This window comes from Callithrix jacchus, chromosome 11 (genome assembly GCF_049354715.1).
Source record: "Callithrix jacchus isolate 240 chromosome 11, calJac240_pri, whole genome shotgun sequence".
In the NCBI taxonomy this organism is placed as follows: Eukaryota; Metazoa; Chordata; class Mammalia; order Primates; family Cebidae; genus Callithrix; species Callithrix jacchus.
The window spans coordinates 5,563,209-5,584,203 of NC_133512.1; the positions used below are offsets into that span (position 1 = coordinate 5,563,209).

General features: G+C 44.7%; 1 protein-coding gene across 30 annotated transcripts in view; it reads right to left on the minus strand.

The window, feature by feature from the left end:
• The window catches only part of ELMO1 (engulfment and cell motility 1), a 588,268-nt gene that overhangs the window by 19,608 nt on the left and 547,665 nt on the right, over positions 1–20,995 (minus strand). For all 30 annotated transcript variants that reach the window (XR_013523821.1, XR_013523822.1, XR_013523824.1 and 27 more), the window contains 2 exons: positions 14,676–14,788; positions 4,181–4,288 (listed from right to left, as the gene is read on the minus strand). Coding sequence is in view for 26 of the 30 variants with exons in the window: in XM_054236998.2 (XP_054092973.2) it covers positions 4,181–4,288; positions 14,676–14,788 (221 nt within the window). In the remaining 4 variants the exon portion in view is untranslated. The remainder of the gene's footprint in view (positions 1–4,180; positions 4,289–14,675; positions 14,789–20,995) is intronic.

A 20,995-nucleotide genomic window follows, 5' to 3' on the forward strand; every position in this document is an offset into this window, starting at 1 on the left:
TGATGAAAATAGTTTCAGCTTTCATCACTGGGATCCAAGTTCAGGCAGAAACCATTCACAGGAAGTAGCTAGTAAGCTTTCAGCACTTGCTGTGTGGACAGCTCCACAGTAGACGCTCCTGTGGGTAGAGATATGGAGGAGGTACAGGCTGATCTCAGGATAGCTGCATGAAGAATCTGATCTCTTTGGCCTAGCTAATCAGCCACACGGCATGCAATGGTGAGGAGAGATGTGCCTTTGAAATTGGAGTGCCAGAGTTTGAATTCTACATCCACCAACTGCCTCTACTACTTTGGGCTTAAATTCTCAGAGCCTCAGCTTCCTTGTCTGCAATGTGTAACTCTAACGTTATCTATCCCATATGGTTGCTCTGAGAGTTAAATCCTGTCGCTGGAGCTGAGATCACTGTTGGTTTTAATCTAGGCAGTACACAGTGGTGGGTGAAAATCTGGGCCATGCAGTTAGATGGTTACATTCAGATCTTTGCTCTACTATTTACTAATCTTATGACTGAACAAGTTACTTAGTCTTTCTGTATCTCAGTTTCCTTTCTGTGAAATAAGGACAGTATTATCTACCGCTTTAGGCTGTTGAGAGTAATTTATGTAAAGCCCTTAGCACAGGGTCTGCAATATAGTAAGCACTCAGTAAATGCCATTTGCAATTATTCCTATTATCAATAATCAGAGTGAATTCTTTCTGTAGATGGAGAGACCTGAATTATTTGCTGTGCTTTGGTGACCCAAATTGCCCATGATGCCTCCCTGTGTGGCTGCTCTCCTCATGCACTGGATCAGGCTTAATCTCAGCATGGGAGGGGGTGAGCCAGTGCTTTCCTCCCTGACCGCTCTGATGTGGAAGTGAGGAATGCTGGCCTAGATTCTTTCAAAGGGAAGCAGTGAGGAACCCAGGGCATGGCTGGAAAGCAATGGGGTCCTATGTTTTTGGGGGGCAATGACAACCTGTAAGTCAGCTTGGGAGGGATATGGGGAGAGAGGGGATGTAAGGAGATAATGATTTTCAAAGGCCAAATTTCCTGGGAAAGTAAAGGAATACAAGAAGAAAGATTTTCTAAAGCTTTGGAGAAGAAGATAACCAAGAAGAGGTCCTCAATTCTCAAATGCACTATTTGTATTAAGAAAACTCCATTATACTATTTGATTTATCAAGAGCTCAGTATTCAGCACTGATTAACTCAAGGGGCACAAGACCACTCTGCCTTGGTCTCAAGAGAGGGCAATGGTATGTGGCAAGAGCAATGACACTGAACATTAATTAAAGGCACATCTCATTTTTCCAATAGAATGAGGTTTCTGACTTTTAAGGGTTCCAAAAGGGTGACTATTTTGCTCCAGGCAGAATGCAGAATTGGATTAAATGCAAACCAAGGTGACAGGCCTGCAGCAGCAAACTTCAGCCTCCTAGGCTGGGCTTTTTTGTTTCAGGCACATTATTGCTTCATTTCAATTCATTAAATTAGTATACCCTTTTCTCTAGCATGTATGTGCAGAAGGATACAATCTTACTAGCACACACACACACACACACTCTCTCTCTCTCTCTCTCTCTCTCACACACACACCCCTCCCACAAGGTGTGGAGAAATACTTGTATGGATAAATAGATCCGCAAAAGTATGCATTCTTAGTTCATCTTGCAATGGATAAACTGTTTTTGGAGCAGCTCTTTGGAACTTCATTTCAGAGGAAAAGGGTTGCTAAGAGTTTTGGAGACATGGTCAGGAGGGGCTGTCATAACCCCCTCAAGCATCAGTCTCACTCAGTGGTCACTGCAAAAAGCTGTACGGAGATTTGCAGCTCTGGCCTTGCTCTCCTGCACTCACCCTGGCAAGCCATCTCTCCCTGACATCAGCACCTCTAGTTCAAAGTTAGTTATTTTCACCCCGGAGTCTTGGGGGTGAGGGTCTTAGCAGAGCTGGGAGGCATCAGCTTGTGGGCAAGCTCAGGAACTGCCCCTATGCCAGGCTCTGCTGCTGTGGCTGCCAATTTCCTAGGTAGCTGGCCAGTTGGCATGGGGGTATTGTGCTAACAACTGGCAAACCTGTCGGTCAAGTTCGGTCAATCTTTGGGTTGAGAAGTGATTACATCCCAATAAACATGGGGCTAAACACTATGTCCAGTTAGTGGGACAGCAGATTCACTGGACCATATGGGGAGTCAAGCTGTGTTTGCTCTGTCCTGACCACTTTTCCCCTTGTGACAGGTTAAGAATAGGGCTGTGGGGAACCTCCTAGGGAGCTGCTGTTTACTTCGACTAATAATAACCTCTAACTCTTTCTGATTAACTACTGCAGAGCTGTGATGTGGACATTGCTGGCCTCTGATCAGTTCCTCGTTCTCAAGGGAGTTTACACCAGTGAGCTAAGAGCAAATGCAGAAAAACGAGGACACTGGTGTGAGTTTTTCAGAGAGCTAATTTACTTTAGCAGAAGGGACTGTCTTTTTTCTAAGATTAGGTCCTTCTTACATTTTTTTTTTTTTTTTTGTAATCAAGGATCCTTTCTTTTATGAAAGGGTTGTGACATTAAACTTTAGTTAGATTTTATTTTTTTATTTTTTTTTTTGGCCCAAGTTAAAAGTTAGCAACACATTATTAATTTACCTAAACTTTAAAAAAAAATTATTAGTGAAAGGCACGTTTGGGGAATCACAGTTCTCAAACTTGTACATGTCAGAACTGCCTGGAACATCTGTTAAAAGAGGGATGGCCAGTCCCCACCCCCTGAGTTTCTGATTCAGCAGGACTGGGAATGGGGTCAGAATGTGCATTGTTAAGAAGTTCCTAGGTGATACCGCTGCTGATATTCTAGGGACCATGTTTAGAGAATCACTGGTCTAGCTTGCCCAAGGTGGAGTGGGGAAGGCTTGAACTGTGAAGGGAGAGTCCTCATTTACAAGTGGAAGCCCAGGACGTCCCTAACTCCTGCCCCAGGCTAAGGAGGCACAGACAGTATCCCAGACTCTCTGAAGCAGTGGATTTCAGATTTCTTTCTCTAACCCCTAACTAAGGGAGCCAATAATGTAGGCTGGGAGGAAAGTTCTCCTATGAAAGAAAACAAGATTGCTTTCTGAACTAAATGACGCTACAAAGACCACACTCTCCCATTTTTAAGCTGGAGAAAGAGAATGTTCCAGGCTGTCTGCCTGAGATGTCAGCACAGATTCTGAATGTGTCAGGAAATTTCCCACTCATGGGTTATTTTCGCCTTCAATGGCCATGAGCCGTAAGTAAGGTAATCCAGATTTGACTTTCATGGGCCGAAGGATGATAGGACAGAAGGTGTGAGACTCTGGGTAAGGAGTCTGTCAGGGACACGCTTATCTGCAAGGTCAAGGTGACTTTTAAAGGTCATTTAAAATTGCTCTGAATGTTTTCTCCCTCTTGGGTTTTTCTATGTTGGATATCCTCTGAGGCTACATTCATTTTATCTCATTTCTCCTCTAAATTAATGTATTACCCTTGTGTATTTCAGTGTTTCTGTAATACTGGTTTAATTGGTATGGTGAATGCTGTTAAAATAACTGGCCCCTGGTTCTGTGTGGGGCTGAAAGGATCCTGCACATTACTGTCTCTTCAAAAGCATACGTTAAAACAGACAACATGCAGAAAAAGCCAAAAAACATACAAGAGCAATACTTAGCAAACAGTAGAGGTAACTGATCATCAATTTTCAAAGTGTCCAAGTTACTTCTTGGGGGTAAACTAGCTATATTCAGATCTGCTATTAACTCTGTGTCATAACTATGGGATACACTAAATAGTAATGAATAAATGTTATAGGGGTCAGGCATATAAGTGATTAAAATAAGAAATTATTTTGGGTTTTCAGAAAAAGACAATTGACAGAGTCAGGTTTGTACTGTTTTTGCTCCTTGACACAGCACCTGGATAAATAATGTAAAAAGTGGACGTTTGAACCCCAAGTTTACACCTTTCAGTTAAGGTACCTTTGCATCCATTTCACATGCTCCCCTGTTCAGTTCCAAATCCCAGGTCCATCCAGGTCTTGCACTTGATGAGATGGCTCAGGCCAAGACTTAACCAGATGAGACGTGTTCAAAAGGATTACTTAGGCTGATGGTCTTGCTGCATGGTACACTGCGACTGGGAAACGACCGACTGACTGAAACTCAGGCCTCTGCCAAGGGGAGCTACTTACGTTTGTCCTGCAAGGAATCGTGGGGCACTTCTCCCTGAGGACTCTCTTCTAAGTCTCCGTAATGAAGGACTTTGTGATTTGGCGAAAGCCGACAATACCAAAACTTGTCTGAGAGAAAAAACACAGGTTTACAAGGTAAGTGATTCTGGTTTCTAAAAATACTAGCCTGGTTATTTCTTAATACTCTTCCCTGGAAGAACAAGCAGTTCATTTGATTTTAAGTCTCGAGGAAGAATAAATTCGAGAGCCCTGGGCAATAAGTTCCCTTTTGATTTTGGTAGTTATCGCCAGTCCTGCTTGGTATGCATTTGGTAACCATTAGTGAAGTCATCCAACCCTTCAAGCTCAACAGCAATAGACTTGATGAGGTGGCAGTTTCCACAGGGTATTTCATCACCAATGATAACCACCATAGGAACTGCTCCATGTTCATTCAGGCCTGGCAGAAGAGGGAGGGAGACATAGACAAAACCAGATTTCTCAGAATGTTTCTGCTTCCACTTTCCCCTCAGAATTTTTTTTTTTTTTTTTTTTGAGACAGAGTTTCACTCTTCTTACCCAGGCTGGAGTGCAATGGTGTGATCTCGGCTCACCACAGCCTCCACCTCCTGGGTTCAGGCAATTCTCCTGCCTCAGCCTCCTGAGTAGCTGGGATAACAGGCACGCGCCACCATGCCCAGCTAATTTTTTGTATTTTTAGTAGAGACACGGTTTCACCATGTTGACCAGGATGGTCTCGATCTCTTGACCTCATGATCCACCCACCTTGGCCTCCCAAACTGCTGGGATTACAGGCATGAGCCACCGCGCCCGGCCCTCCTCTCTGAGAATTTTAGACTGTTGAGATAGTTGTATCCAAGGCCATATTTTAGTTGATACAACAAAACCCTACCCTAGGCTTCTGTACACACATTAACCATGAACAAATCATTAGGGCATTGGTGATACACATGGTGGGTGTGATTCATGAGGAAATCAACTAAATAATTCAGGGAGTTAGCCAAACAATGGGGACATGCACAATCCTTCCCCTCTCTAATTCCCAGAATTTACTTCTCTGAATAGGCATGACCAGGGGATTAGGGTCACTGGCATAAACAACTTCCTCAGCTTTACCGCCTCAGTCTCTCAAAAGTCAGAAGAAACTTTGAGTAAGTCTAGGAGGCAGGGAGAAAGAGGCAAAGGGCACTTTTTATAGATTAGGGACTTGAACCGTGACAGCAATTCTTGTACATCTCTCAAGGCTCTGTTTAGATGCTGTCACCTCCAGGAAGCCCTCTTTGATCCCTGCAGGCAAAGGGCCTCTCCCCATCCTCTGAGCTTCTATAAAATCTTTGTACCACCCACTTGGCTTGGACTGGCACTGTTGGAGCCTATATGTTAACATCTTAGTGTTTTACTTTATCTGCCACAGACCCTAGGGGTAAGCAACCTGCCCTTGAGGGTGTATTGTGAACAATTAATACTGACAGGAGAAGGAGACTCCGGCCCCGACAGTGTGGAAGAGTCAGTCTCTCTGATGACAGTCAACTGTCTTCATAATTGCAATGGCCCAATCTCTTAGCACAGCGCCTGACACATAAAGGTTACACAGTTGGCATCAGCTAAGCTGATAAATGAAGACCCAAGGGGACCTGATCAAAATGCCTAAGGCGGCCGGGTGCAGTGGCTCAAGCCTGTAATCCCAGTACTTTGGGAGGCCAAGGCAGGTGGATCATGAGGTCAAGAGATCGAGACTATCCTGGTCAACATGGTGAAACCCCGTCTCTACTGAAAATACAAAAAATTAGCTGGGCATGATGGCGCATGCCTGTAATCCCAAATACTCAGGAGGCTGAGGCAGGAGAATTGCCTGAACCCATGAGGTGGAGGTTGCGGTGAGCTGAGATCACGCCATTGCACTCCAGCCTGGGTAACAAGAGCGAAACTCCGTCTCAAAAAAAAAAAAAATGCCTAAGGCATGAAATATGTGTCACCTACAAGCCCCTTTGCACCACTGTGTGGTTGATGCCCTCTGTGGTCTTGGTGGAGTTACCTCATATTACTGTGCCTGAAATATAATTTGTTTTGAAGCCACATTGACTAAAAAGCTCTTCATTATATTTTAAGAAAAGTGGTTTTCTATCTAAAATTGCTGCTAGTGCAAACCCATGCTTTAATTATGATTCTTTTAATAGAAAGTGAAGTTTTAAGAATGGAAGTAAAAGCCACACAATGAACAAAGAAAATGCCCAAATTTGATCCACAAAAGGAGAGTGTCTCTGTGATTCTTATCTCCCTCGTCTTTAAATAGACTTTGAGAATTCTGAAGTGTAGTCAGAATATGGCAATCCATAGATTTAAAGAAATCTAAACTCTGGTGGAAAAAGACTGAGCAGGAAAAAGGCCATTTAATAACTAGGAAAACATCTGAAATTGCTACATTTCAAAATTATGCTATGTATACACCAAACATGGGTCAGTGTTCTCGGGGAGCATTTCAAAAGCAGAAAACCGTTATTCTCTGAGTAATTCACAGACATTTAAATGAGGCACATGTGTCCTTATGCATTTTTCATGAGGAGAACAACTTTGGGAATTTGACTTGTAACTCACAACAGGAATTGTGAATTGCAGAATTCACAATTCTGCAGGAGGCAACGCTTTCAGAACGTCAACAGTGCTCTTGGGGGCCTGTGGGGCTGCCTCTCTCCACGGGTCCTTTCCTTTGCCCTACATGGTTGTGATGACCAGAAAGCCCGCGGGAGAAATGTGCTGTAAAGCTGTCCTTTCCCTGCTGCCTCTAGGTTATATGTTTGACTAAGTGGGCTGCGAAAGGGCGGTAGAGGCTGGGAAGGAAGACAGTCAGAAGTGGCCCTTGGCACATATACACCATGGAATATTATGCAGCAATCAGAAATGATGAGTTCGTGTCGTTTGTAGGGACATGGATGAATCTGGAGAACATCATCCTCAGCAAACTGACACAAGAACAGAAAATGAAACACCGCATATTCTCACTCATAGGTGGGTGATGAAAAATGAGAACACATGGACACAGAAAGGGGAGTACTAAACACTGGGGTCTATTGGGGGGAAAAGGGGAGGGCCAGTGGGGGGGGGAGGTGGGGAGGGATAGCCTGGGGAGAAATGCCAAATGTGGGTGAAGGGGAAAAGCAAAGCACACTGCCATGTGTGTACCTACGCAACTGTCTTGCATGCTATGCTCATGTACCCCAAAACCTAAAATCCAATAAAAAATTAAAAAAAAAAAAAAAAAAAAGAAGTGGCCCTTGGACGTGCTGGGCTTATTGTGAGTTAGGTCTTAGCCTGTGATTTATAGGAATCCCTCGCTTCTCAAGCTGGGGTAAGTAAACTCTAGGGGTCAGCAGTGGGTCTTGAAGCCAAGCCAATGTGTCCCAATCAAACAAGATCAAAGACATTCAATTGACTTTGAGGGGAGGAATTCAGGAATCTCACTGGCGCACAGTATAATACAAACATACATTATCGTAGAGTAAATCACACAACCTAATGTTCACGTGTAAGATATACTGATTTGCAAGACTTCAAAAATGTTGCTGCTTCAACTTTCGGGATAAATTTGTTTACCCAACAAATACTTGCTGAGTGGTTGAGGGTCTACAATGCACACAGCACTCTGCTAGGTACGGCAAAACATCATTAGAATGGAAGGCAGACATGAAAGACAAAGGCAAGGAGCTCAAGGAAAAGGATCTCCCTCAGTTCTTCACGGCAGCTACAGAAAGATGATGTTTCCCAGGTCTGGGAAGTAGCAACCGGGACAAATCAGCAAGTCTGGCTATACTATAGGGAAAAACAGGAATGCAGAAATCTCTTATGCAACATATTCTTACATTCAGAAGCAATTAGAGAACAGTGGCTATTTGTCAGCATTCCGAGAGGCAAAACGGCCGTCTTCCTTGCAAAGTTACAGTCGATGTTTGTTTAGAGAAAACCCAAGGGTCTGCAGCAGACAGATTTTCCTCCTTTCCAAAGCTTACATTCCCTTGACTTGCATGACGCCATTTTGCCCCGGTTTTCCTCCTACCTCTGGCTAATTACCTTATCCTATCCATGCTCATCTTCCTCTGTCTACTACCAAAACGATAAAAAGCAAAAGACTGGTACATCACAGATATAAGTGATGTTTTCCACTCCTCCCCCATCAATTAGAAAGTCTTGGATGGATGATAAAATATAGGAAAAAGGGGCTTGAAAAGGATGAGAAACTTGTCTTTTCTCCTAATCACAGGGGAGGCTACTCAGCCAGTATGTTCCTCAGGGTAAGGCCGGAGTCCTTAGCTTTGGAAAGCTCAGGCGTTGCATACTTGGAGAGCTGCTCTAAGGACAGGACCAGCACAGTGCATCAACACGTCGGGTGAGACAAGTTTCAGCGTCAGCCACCAGCGGCAGCTTGATTTGCAGCTTCTATTACGGCAAGAAAAACGTGTATTTTCCTTTCAAAACCCAGCATGATGTTACTTGTTCCTCTATCCCTCTGGGCGATGAAAGAGTGAATTGCATCACTAAAGGCAATTAGCAGGAAGCAGTGAGAACATTATCAAAGATTGTTTACTAGCATTTAAGGAGAAAATAAGAGTTAATATGGAGGTCTTCCAGTCAATTACTAATGAGAATACGTTAACAGCCACTGCTTTATCTCCAAACCCAAAACAAAATATGGGGACAATTTCGTGTTTCAATCTTTTTTTTTGAGTGCATGCACGTGTGTGTGTGTGTGTGTGTGTGTGTGTGTGTGTGAAGGATAAGAGGTAAAAGCTGGTTTCAGAGCTCACAAGCCTGGTAAGCAGGGCTGATTAAAGCTATTCCCAATGTCACATAGAATATTATGGAGCTAATAACCACTGTCAACAGTAATTTTTGCAGTGCCATCCACAGAACTTCCTGCAATGATGGAAATTCTCTATATATGTTTTATCCAATACTAAGAAAAAAAATTAAATTTTCTTTAATTTTAAATAAGTTAAACAGCCACAGGTAGTTCTGTCAGACAGCCCACCGTCCGTCTTCATCACCCAGGCTGAAGATAAGCTTGGAGCTGGTCCCCAGGTCTGTAGGAGAGCCCAGCAAGCTGAGCAAGAGCTGCCACTGGTGGGCGTGAAATGCCAACCGGTTCAGTGAGACACAGAGTACAACAAGAGCCAGCCCTCAGACTCAACTGTGGATTCAGGACACATCTTTGTCTTGAGCATAGAGCCTGCCGTCAGCAGCCGGGGGCTGACCCAGGGAGCCCAGAGAGTCCTGTGTTAGGGAGGACAGACTTTTCTAAAAGATGTCTTTAGAACACTTCCATTAGGATTCTGAATTTTCCTAAGGATGACCTAAAATGTGCCAAGTCAGAACAAGGTCGGCTTTCTGCCTAAGGTCCAACCTTTCCAAGTCACAAAACAAGAGGGACCCAGCAATGTGTTTAAAGGGAAATGTCATCTTTCAGGCGATGAGACCCAAGTTTTTTTGTTGGTTCAGAAAAGGGAAACAACTATCGATACAGACGAAGGGCATTCTGCTTTTCAAATCTTCCTCACTTAACTGAACTTTCTTTAAAAGGACAGATTGGTGTTTTGATCCTGAATTCTGCCTGCTTGGACACAGCTACTAGCAGCAAATGACAGAGGAGTCCCCAGATACTTTCCAGGATGATTTGGTCTCACAGTGCCTTGAAGTCATACACACCTGGCCCTATGGGGCCTTGGCCTAATTATAAAAACCTCAGCCATCCCTGTTCTTCATGTGTCTAATATGGTCATAATTACATGAGGAAAACACACATAAAGTATGCATCCTACATCTTCCAGAATTGCTTCTCAATACAGATTTGACCTTTCCTGCTCTTCCAGTCAATGGTAATCCCTCTTGTCCACACTACTGCCCCTCCATTTTTTGGGAATAATGATTGTGTATTATTCTGATCTATTGAGAAGTATCTTTTTTTTCCTGAAAATGAACTGGCTTTTCTTCATTCGAAAATATGTATTTATTTATACCTGCCTTTTCGTAACAAACTATTAAAATAAAATTTCAACGAGGGATAGAGGAAGGAATGACCCGCTCCCCACAACAGGGCAAAACAGTTACCGTGCCTGTACACACCTCTTGGCCCTAGATCTTCTGACGGGGCCTCCAGAGCAATGTAGGATATACCAGCCTTGCTGGCAGGAGTGGTAGGCACGCCTTTTGCCCAGCAACGAGTTCCAAGACAAGCCTGTCATGTCAGCACTTAGGGAATGCTGGTCAATGAAACAGACACTGTCCTCCACAAGAGGTTTCACGTTAGCACTTTATCAAATGATTTCCAGCGTTAGCCCCGGGCTCTTACCGAGGCCGTTCAGTGCGAGTGATTCTGAAAGACCTTCATCTATGAAATACAAGAGAAGTAGGGGCAGTTCTTAAGCCTATAGATTCTCATGAAACACACGGTGGCTGATGTCATTTGGATCTGTGTCGTCACCAAATCTCGTGTGGAATTGTAGTCCTCAGTGTTGGAGGTGGGTCCTGGTGGGAAGTGACTGGATCATGGGGGCAGAGTGCTCATCAATGGTTAGCACCACCCTCCCCTTAGTACCGTGTAGTGATAGAGTCCTCATGAGATCTGGTTGTTTAAAAGTGTGTGGCACCTCCTCTCTTCCTCCTGCTGTGGCCATGTGAAGCTCCTCGCTCTCCCTTTGCCTTCTACCATGACTGGAAGTTTCCTGAGGCCTCCCCAGAAGCAGAAGCTGTGATGCTTCCTCTACAGCCTGCGGAACTGTGAACCAATTAAACCTCTTTTCTTTATAAATTAGCCCGTCTTAGATATTTCTTTATAGCAATGCGAGAATGGACTAATACAGTGTCCCCAATACAGACAGCTTCTGGGGTTTTATCTGAAATCTCTCCTATAGAAGTCCAGGCAACACAGAAGCTAGGCAATTTCCATGCCAAGGATTCTGTGACCAGAGCTTATACTTCGCAGTCAGTAAGTGTAAGCTCAGGGGGAGAGTGCAGTGATGCAGGTGTGTGGCCTCCAATGCCATTCTACCTCCTGTGTTTAGAAATATATATTCTGGCCAGGCACAGTGGCTCACGTCTCTAATCCCAGCACTTTGGGAGGCAAGGCAGGTGAATCACCTGAGGTCAGGAGTTCGAGACCACTCTGGCCAACATGGTGAAAGCCTGTCTCTACTAAAGACACAAAAAATTAGCCAGGCATGGTGGCAGGTGCCTGTGATCTCAGCTACTTGGGAGGCTGAGGCAGGAGAATTGCTTGAAGCTGGGAGGCAGAGGTTTCAGGGAGCTGAGATCATGCCATTGAACTCCAGCCTGGGTGACAGAATAAGACTCTGTCTCAAAAAAATAACCCCCAGCATCTATATTCTGAGGCACTACGATCTAAATTTTAATCTAAAATCACAACATCATTAATGAATGTTTGGTAATCTGCCAAGCATCAAAGTGCTATAGATGTATAATTTTATTTAACCCTTACGGCTGTTTGGTAGAAGAGCTAACATCATCCCCATTTGAAAGAAGAAGAAAGAGAAACACAAAGACATTGAGCAGATTGCCTAAGGCCACCCAGCTAGGGAGCAGGGAACAGGGACTTCGACTCAGCTTATCATGTCTTTTGAGATCTGTTACCTCCCAATTCTAATGCGGTTAGAAGTCTCAGAAACCCAGAACTGCAAATGTCTACATCTGACTATTCCAGTAGCAGCAGAGTTGCACATGAGACAGGTAGAAGGATCGGCAAGTATCGACTGGGGGACCTTCCGGCCAAATGCGGCACAGTTGAGCGCTATTTGTTCCTTCACTTTTCAGTTCTGTGGAACTGTAAGTTCTTTCCTATTTTCCCCTAAAAAGTTAACTACTTAAATTCACATTCACTCATCTACGTCCTCCTCGCTGTCAGACAAGTTTAAAGTGAGTATGGCCCTGGCTCCTGCACTGGGAGCGCCTGCTCCTTAACCTAGGATGGTATCAGGCAGGCGGTCGTCCAGCCCAGTCTGAGATCTCACGTAGAAGCGCATCTTTCTCTAAGGGATTAAAAATGTCAGGTTCTCATTAATCTGTGTAAATCTAAATGCAATGTTTGGATGGGGTGATAGGAGACCAATCTCAGCACAGTCTGCTTTGAATCCCTATTTTTAAGCACAGAGCCACTCACCAGATTTCAAATCCATTTACCAAATACCAAAAAGCCTTCCTTTCTGCACTCGGAAGGATGGATTTGTATCAAACACAGATGGTCATGCTCCCCAGGGAGCTCAGCTCATAAATGTATAATCTAGATGCTAATAATTTTTTTGTCCAGGAGGTGGTTCATTTTTAGAAAATTGGAAAAATTTACAGATACGGGACTAACATTTTTTAAACAACAACAATAAAAAGCCTGTAATTATTCCGTCTAGAAACAGGATTATTCTGATTGAACCTACCCATTTGAACCCAGTCAGGGAAGTCTCACGACGCAGTAGACCAGAGGTTAAACTGGTGCTAGGAGCTAGGTTGTGAAGGCTTCTAGCAGGGCAGCAGCAGAGATGCTGGGTATCTATTTGCCATCTCCCATCCCCAAACTGCTGTGCCCTTTGCCCAATGTCAAGTAAGGAAAAATCTTATAAATCATCTTTATGGGGACAGTATATCCCGAACACTGACTTTTCCAAAGGCAATAGAGACATCAGGGCATACAAGCGACTCTCTGACTAAATGAGCTCCCGGATCCCCTAATCCTGTCCCCCCACTTTATAGATGGGAACCTGGGGCCTTGAGAGGTCCCATGTCCTTCCTAAAGACACCCAGGAGGTGAATTAAAGGACTGAGAAGCCGGCGCCAGGTCCACTCACTCTGGCTCACTGATGTTTCCTGCACAATGCTGCAGAACAATAGCTCCCTTTGTTTGTTGTTTCTTGTTGCTACATTCATGATTGTCTCTCTTCCTCACGAAAGCCTTAGGAGACAGGCATGGCTGTTCCCATCTTAGAAGGGTAAGTGCCCAAGGTCACACCGCTGGATAGGTGCAGAGGCAAGGCTGCACCCCCACTGTCTGGCTCCAGGGCTCTGTCCTTGCCACTGAGCCCTGCGGTCTCCTTGGAACATCGTTTGCTCTGACATGATGCCTCATGCAAGGAATGCAATGAGAGGAGGGCAGAACTCATCCTTCAGGGGCTGAATGACAGGGAGGGGTTCCCTCTTCCACCGCCCTCACTAATAGGAGGCTTTCTCTGTAACTCAGCCCTTATCCTGCCCATTGTCCTCTCCAGAGGCTCAGCTTGAAATTCACTCTAACAGCTTCTCATCCTCTGCGAAGAACCTGCATTTTCATTCCTCCCGGAAGTTCTGTCTTTGGAAGTTCCTCAGTGTGATATTTAATGGTGACACGTGAAATACTTCCAATTTCCTGAATATTCAGCACAGGGCAGTTAAAGTAAAGGGCTGGGGGATGGGTTCAGCTGACAAACACAAAATGACTTTTGTCATTAGTGGGTGGGCTCTGTGGCTGAGCAGGGCATCCAGCAGGTTTCAAAATATCTGCCCAAGTTTCTCCAGGGCCATAACTCGTGTCCTTAGCACAGTTGCTAATGCCTGGGGCTTGCTCCTGCTTCTTATTCAGTCTCCTAGCCTCTTCCCAATCTTGTTTTTCAGTTTTATGTCCTGGCTGTTTGCTTCTAGGAGAGCGTGCAATCAGCAGCATGTCAAGAGAGCAAGCACACAGTCAAGGGTGCTCCCCTTGTCCGGGAAACAAACAGCTAGACATGTTTCCCACCTGCTGGGTCTAGTCTTTGGACATCCACTTGGATTTGACATTTTGAAGTGAGAACTCACAGACACAATTCAGAAATCTGCCTTGAGAAATTATGTAAGTGATTCTACCCTATCTTAGTTCACTGTTGCCTATAGCCCCATATAAGATAATTCTGTCCTGGAAGAGAAGCAGGGTGGGGGATTTGACCCTAAGGGTCATCCAAGTTGAAAACTCAAATGCAACAGTGAGTGGCCAGCTCTCCTGCAGCAAGGAAAGCCATTAAAAGGAAGAGCCCTGGAGCTCTGGGGTTTGAATCCCTGTTCTTCTGTGACTTTGGGCCAGTTTCTCGGCCCTTCAGTCCCTCCATCTCCTGATCTGTAAACTGCGCAGAATCCCAGTAGCTACTTCCTCGGGCTATGGTGAGGATAAAATGCATTATCAAGTAATGTTTTTGAGAAGCACCTGGCACACGGTAGGCTCATACACATGCCCGCCCTTGTTGATACCGCCATTAGCAGATTTGTGGCACTAACTGGCAAAGAATGGCTCTTCATTTCTGTGGCTCTTCTGGTAACTGTAGACTTTGATTCTCTCTGGGTGTGCATGAAAACCAGAAACAACCTCGACTGCTATTCCTGTCCCGAGTACAGTGCTGCATGGCCTACCCTTACCCCAACACCAAGCCTTGTGATTCTCCAGGGAGCAGGCCACTGTTCACCCCACCCACCTCTGGAGCATCCCCAGAAACAATACCTTGCCTCCGCCGGGCGTTGAGCTTCCTAAAGCAGGTCCCTTCCACAAGGCGGTTCAGGCGTTGCTGTTTGATCAGCTCTAAGATTTCTGGCTGAATCTTCTCCTTTAGTTCTCTGTGAGAGGAAAAACACATATATTCCACAGCATGCCCTGAGAGGCAGAGCCTGGCTTGGTGGGCATCACGGGCAGATGGGCTTCCCTGAGAAGCAGAGCCTGGTTTGGTGGGCATCACGGGCAGATGGGCTGCCCTGAGAAGCAGAGCTTGGCTTGGTGGGCATCACGGGCAGATGGGCAGGGGAGAACAAGTGCATCTTTTCACGAGCTTCCAATACCTCTAACTTGGTGCTTTAGAGGTGTTTAAGGGTCAGTGGCCAGGGGCATAAGTACAACAACACGATAGATTCTGTGACACTTACAGAATTCCACAAAAGTACCAGCCACTTCAGTGATGTTTTTCCAGAAGTAAGTGTCCTGAAAAATTTCTTCTTTTGTTTTACAAAGCCACAGATATGAATTTATGCAAAAATCCACTCAGTGCTACTAAGGCAATCAATCCTTGGCTAACTTTATTCCCCCTCCACCAGGTAAACTCTGAGTGTATTTGTATTCTGATTAATAAACAGGGATATTAGGCAACATATGATTACTATTCCGCATCAAACACTGTATAGTGAGCAAACCACAGGACCACCTTTGCTTCCAATTCCATCATTCACAAATGGGGACAACAACAGCGTCCCAGATTCTAGCCCACAGAGACTGAGATAACGATGAGATCAATGAAAGATTATTTGCATCTCGTCTCAGCCTAATGCGATATAATTCAGTGTGAGATGCACTATGCTGCAAAGATATCACGATAGAGTGGAATGGCTTTCCAATGTGTTTCTTCAGAGCAGAGCTTTTCATCATAGGAAGTTTTAGGGAGCGCCCTAGCATTTGAGTCTAGCAAAGCCAGAACTGTTCTGATTGAAGCTGGACAGGGAGACCCAGAGCCCATTCCTTATAACAGTGTGGCAGGTATTGGTCAGAACGTAGATCCAGAAGTCAGAAGGCTGGAGTTTCAGTCTAGGCTCTGCCCATGACTAGTATTTCATGTAGCTCATCTAAGTGTCAGTTTCTTCATTTATAAAATGAGAGTAAGAATCTTTCCTGCTGTGACTCCCACATGAGACAGAGTTCAAGTCTCTACTAAGCACTGAGCAGGACTATAAGGCGCAACTGACATTCTCTCAAGCCAAGCAGTCCACAGGCCCGTATTACCCTGTAGTCAAGCCTCACACACTCATCAGCTGCCACCTGAACGCTGGACTTGCACTGACTTGTTCTCACGCGGTGCTCCACTCTGAGGGAAAGGTACTCCTGCTTGGTGAGCACTTGCTACGAGCCGGGCAGTGCAACATGCAATTCTTCCTTCCCTCCTTGCTCAAAATAACAGCTTTTGGGGTAGGTATTAATATCATCATTCCCATCTTACAGAAGGGGAAATAACTCATGGAGGTTACATGTAGAATATGGGCATAGACTCAGGCCTTCTTTGCACAAGCCACTTTGATTTACTCATGAAAAAAAAGAAAAAAGTTACGTGAAAGGATCAGGCCATCTAACAGGGTATTCTAGTACTCCATTAACACATTCTTTTTTCCCGAGGCTTAAGTGCCCTCAAACATTCTCTCATCTGATACTCTTCCAACTGAACATCTATAAAGCATAATATGGAAATTCAGCCCTAACAATAATTTGGGACATTTGTAAAGCCTTCCCTGTGCAGGTCTCTTAGGGTCTCATCTCAGGCTCTCAGATCACTGAAACTATTTATTATCGGCGCTCAGCTCTTCTAAAATGGACTCAGTAAAGTGCAGCTTTGATGAAACCTGCACTGAGTGAAAAAGAAAGTGGGTAACTGCTAGGGAGTTGCACACAGCAACACATTACTGCTCCCAACTTCCAAGTCCGGGACAGACACACACACAGACACACACACACACACACAGACACACAGACACACACACACAGCAACACATTACTGCTCCCAACTTCCAAGTCCGGGACAGACACACACACACACACAGACACACAGACACACACACACAGCAACACATTACTGCTCCCAACTTCCAAGTCCGGGACAGACACACACACAGACACACACACACACATACACACACACATACACACACACAGACACACACACAGACACACACACAGACACACACACAGACACACACACACAGACACACACACAGCAACACATTACTGCTCCCAACTTCCAAGTCCGGGACAGACACACACACAGACACACACACAGACACACACACACAGCAACACATTACTGCTCCCAAGTTCCAAGTCCAGGACAGACACACACACAGACACACATACAGACACACACACAGACACACATACAGACACACACACAGACACACACACACAGCAACACATTACTGCTCCCAACTTCCAAGTCCGGGATGGAGAAAATCTGAAGAAAGAGTTTCAGAATTTCATCAATGCTTAGGACACACACACACACACACACACACACAGAGACACACACACAGACACACACACACAGATACACACACACAGAGAGAGACACACACACACACACACAGCAACACATTACTGCTCCCAACTTTCAAGTCCGGGATGGAGAAAATCTGAAGAAAGAGTTTCAGAATTTCATCAATGCTTAGGACACACACACACAGACACACACACACACACACACACACACACAGCAACACATTACTGCTCCCAACTTCCAAGTCCGGGATGGAGAAAATCTGAAGAAAGAGTTTCAGAATTTCATCAATGCTTAGGACACACACACACAGACACACACACACAGACACACACACACAGCAACACATTACTGCTCCCAACTTCCAAGTCCGGGATGGAGAAAATCTGAAGAAAGAGTTTCAGAATTTCATCAATGCTTAGGACACACACACACAGACACACACACACAGCAACACATTACTGCTCCCAACTTCCAAGTCCGGGATGGAGAAAATCTGAAGAAAGAGTTTCAGAATTTCATCAATGCTTAGGACACACACACACACACACAGACACACACACACAGCAACACATTACTGCTCCCAACTTCCAAGTCCGGGATGGAGAAAATCTGAAGAAAGAGTTTAAGAATTTCATCAATGCTTAGGACACACACACACACACACACACACACAGACACACACACAGACACACACAGACACACACACAGACACACACACAGACACACAGACACACACAGACACACACACATACACACAGACACACACACAGACACACACAGACACACATACACACAGAGACACACACAGACACACAGACACACACACAGACACACATACACACACACACACAGACACACACACAGACACATACACACAGACACACACACACAGACACACACAGACACATACACACACAGACACACACACACACACACACACACACACGATAGTTCTTCTAGGCCAGGGCTGAGTTATTAAAATGGAGAGATGGGGAGGAGGATGCAGTGATGAAGACCAAGAGAAGGAAACAATTGAAGGAATTCCGAGTAATCTTAATTGATGCTTTATGACTTTCTTGTCTAAGACCCAGAGGTGCCTGTCACAACACATTTCATCATGGAACCATATTCTGAGGATGTACTATCAGAATAAGAGAATTTGCTGCTATGAGAATTACCCCCTTTTTCTGTTATAAGCCGGAAGGACCCCAAAACGTGATTAGGCAATGAGGGAAACGAGATGAGGCAACTGCCCTCTGAGGTGAGCCACGTGATAACCCCGGGGCTATAACTGGGCTTTGAAATTCTGAGCTTGGGGTCAGTCAGGCCAGGGTCATGGGTTTGGTAGCTTTGTTTTGATAAATATCTTTCTCATTCTATCCAAAGGCCTTGCCAATAAATAAAAGGAAGAAGGTTAAAGGAGAGAGGATGTAAAGAGTGTGTGAAGAGCAATTCGAAGCTTGGCACTGTTTCTGGAAAACAATTTCAAGATCAGGACCGGTGAGGCCACTGCCATACACAGAAGGCAGACAGCACCATGACACTGGTGAGATTCCTTCTCTGATTTGGGCTCTGCTCTACTGAGCAACTACCTACTGTCCATCTCTCTGCCAAACTCCAGGCTCATCCATCTGTCTAGTTGGATGTCTCGTAGCTTCACGTATCCAAAGCCAAACTCCCGAGCCCCTGTTCTACTCGCTCTGTCCTTTCGTTGTTAAGGCCCAAAACCTTGAGTTCATCCTTGACTTCTCCCATTCTCTTACACCCCTAGGTATTTTCTAATCAATCAGGAAATACCATGGTCCTTTCTTCAAAATGGATGTCATTTTCAGTGCACTATAATCTTTTCTCATCACCTCTTGCTTGGGTTACTGAAATAGCTTTCCCATTGATTTCCCTGCTTCCAAAAACTTGCTTCCTTAGAGCCTATTTCTAATACAGCATCCTGAGGGATTATTTAAACACCTAAGTTTCATCACATTAGTCCTTTGCTCAAAACCTCCAATGACTCCCCAGCAGGGCCGTGTGAAATGAGGCTCCCTGCACCTTTCTGGTCCAACCTCCTATTGCTCTCTCCCACTTGGTTATTCTGCTCCAGGTATATTGGCCTCCTGTATATTCATGAAACACCCAGACCTGCTCCAACCTCAGGGTCTTTGCACTGGTGGCTCTCTCTGCCTGGAATACCTTTCTTCCAAATACCCACGTGGTCTGCTCCCTTAGTCCCTTACAAGTCTGTATCAAATGGCACCATCCTAATTAGAGAGAGCAACTCTAACCAGCCTACTTAGAACTGCACTGTTTCCCTTATCCTGATGTGTGACTTCACTGCATGCATGCCCTCTTAACAAGCTATCATCTCATTCACCATGTGTATTGCCTCTCTTCTCCCTACTAAAATATAATCACTGTGGGGGAGAGAAATATGTCTGTTCTCTTCACTGCTGAATTACCAATGCATAGAATAGTGTCTGGCACGTGGCAGGCACTCATTAGATATTTGCCAGCTGTCTGAACACTGAACATTGTATAACTGACCAGACTGCCCTCCTCTTTGGTTACCAGAAAGCTTTGAGTGAAGCATATGTCTGATCTTTAGTGAAGATACAGATTTGCAGGGTAGGTGTCCCTGCTTTATCCCTGGCTCTGTTTGTTTTTGCTTTTCTTTCTCACTGATTTCTACTGTACTTTCTAAGACAAGGGAGAGACATATATTAATACAAATACACGCACAGTGTCAGTTTTATCATTTATATATCAACAGTGTCACAGCTTGTTAAATTCTGGTTATAAGCTAATGAGAGAGAACATTTCTTCAAGTGGATATTATGTCCCAGGCATATGCTAAGTGCTGTCTCATGCATCACTCTGTCAAATCCTTGTGACAATCCAATGATGTAGACGTGTTTGATATCTTCATTTTTACAGAAGAGACAAAGCAGGCTTAGACTGGATTACATAATCTGCTTACAGAGCCACACTTGTAAATGACCCCAGGTTAGTCTGATAGCCAACTGGGTCCAAGTTTTACACATTTTCCTTCTCTGCTTCACTGATGTTTGTACTTGTATGTCCCCTTCTTCTACAACATAGTGTTAGATGACCAATTTTTGAATTATTCGAGCTGTTTAGATCCATTAACTCTGATTAATTGTGTGAATGGACTTACCTTCCCTGGTAAGTTACACTAAATAGGACATAACAAACACTTCCTCTTTGAAATAATTAGTCAAGGGATAAGAAATTAAATAGAGCTTCTTCAACCCACTGAATACATATTCCCCCAAAATATTTATTCACAGGGAGTTTACATTTTTCTTCTCAGGAAACATAATCATTTTATAACAACAGGGTGTGTGGCTCAAGGGGTCTGCATGGAGCTGAGTTTGCCACCATGCTGTGTGTGGCATACAGAGAGGCAGGAGGGTGGCCTGATGGCTGTGGGACTCCCTAGTGGTGGTCAGGTCCCAGCCAAGTTGCTGTCCCTGTCTGAAAAATAAAAAGCTTGAACTAGATGGCCTTAATGGTGATTTTTCAGCTTCAAATATCCTAACCCTCCAGCTTGGATTAGATTCATCTCCTCTGTGTTCTTTCTTCCTGTAACCAAGCACTGAGCCCAGTGTATGGTAAATGCCTCACCCTAATCCCATCCCGTAACAGAGGGACACTGGGTACCTCTGGGTCTTTGCTTTTCCCCAGCACCTTGGGCAGAACCTCGCATGTAGAAGTTTTTCAGTATATGCTTGTGAAATGAACAAATGAATGAAAACAAGCATACATGGTCAAATGAATGAAA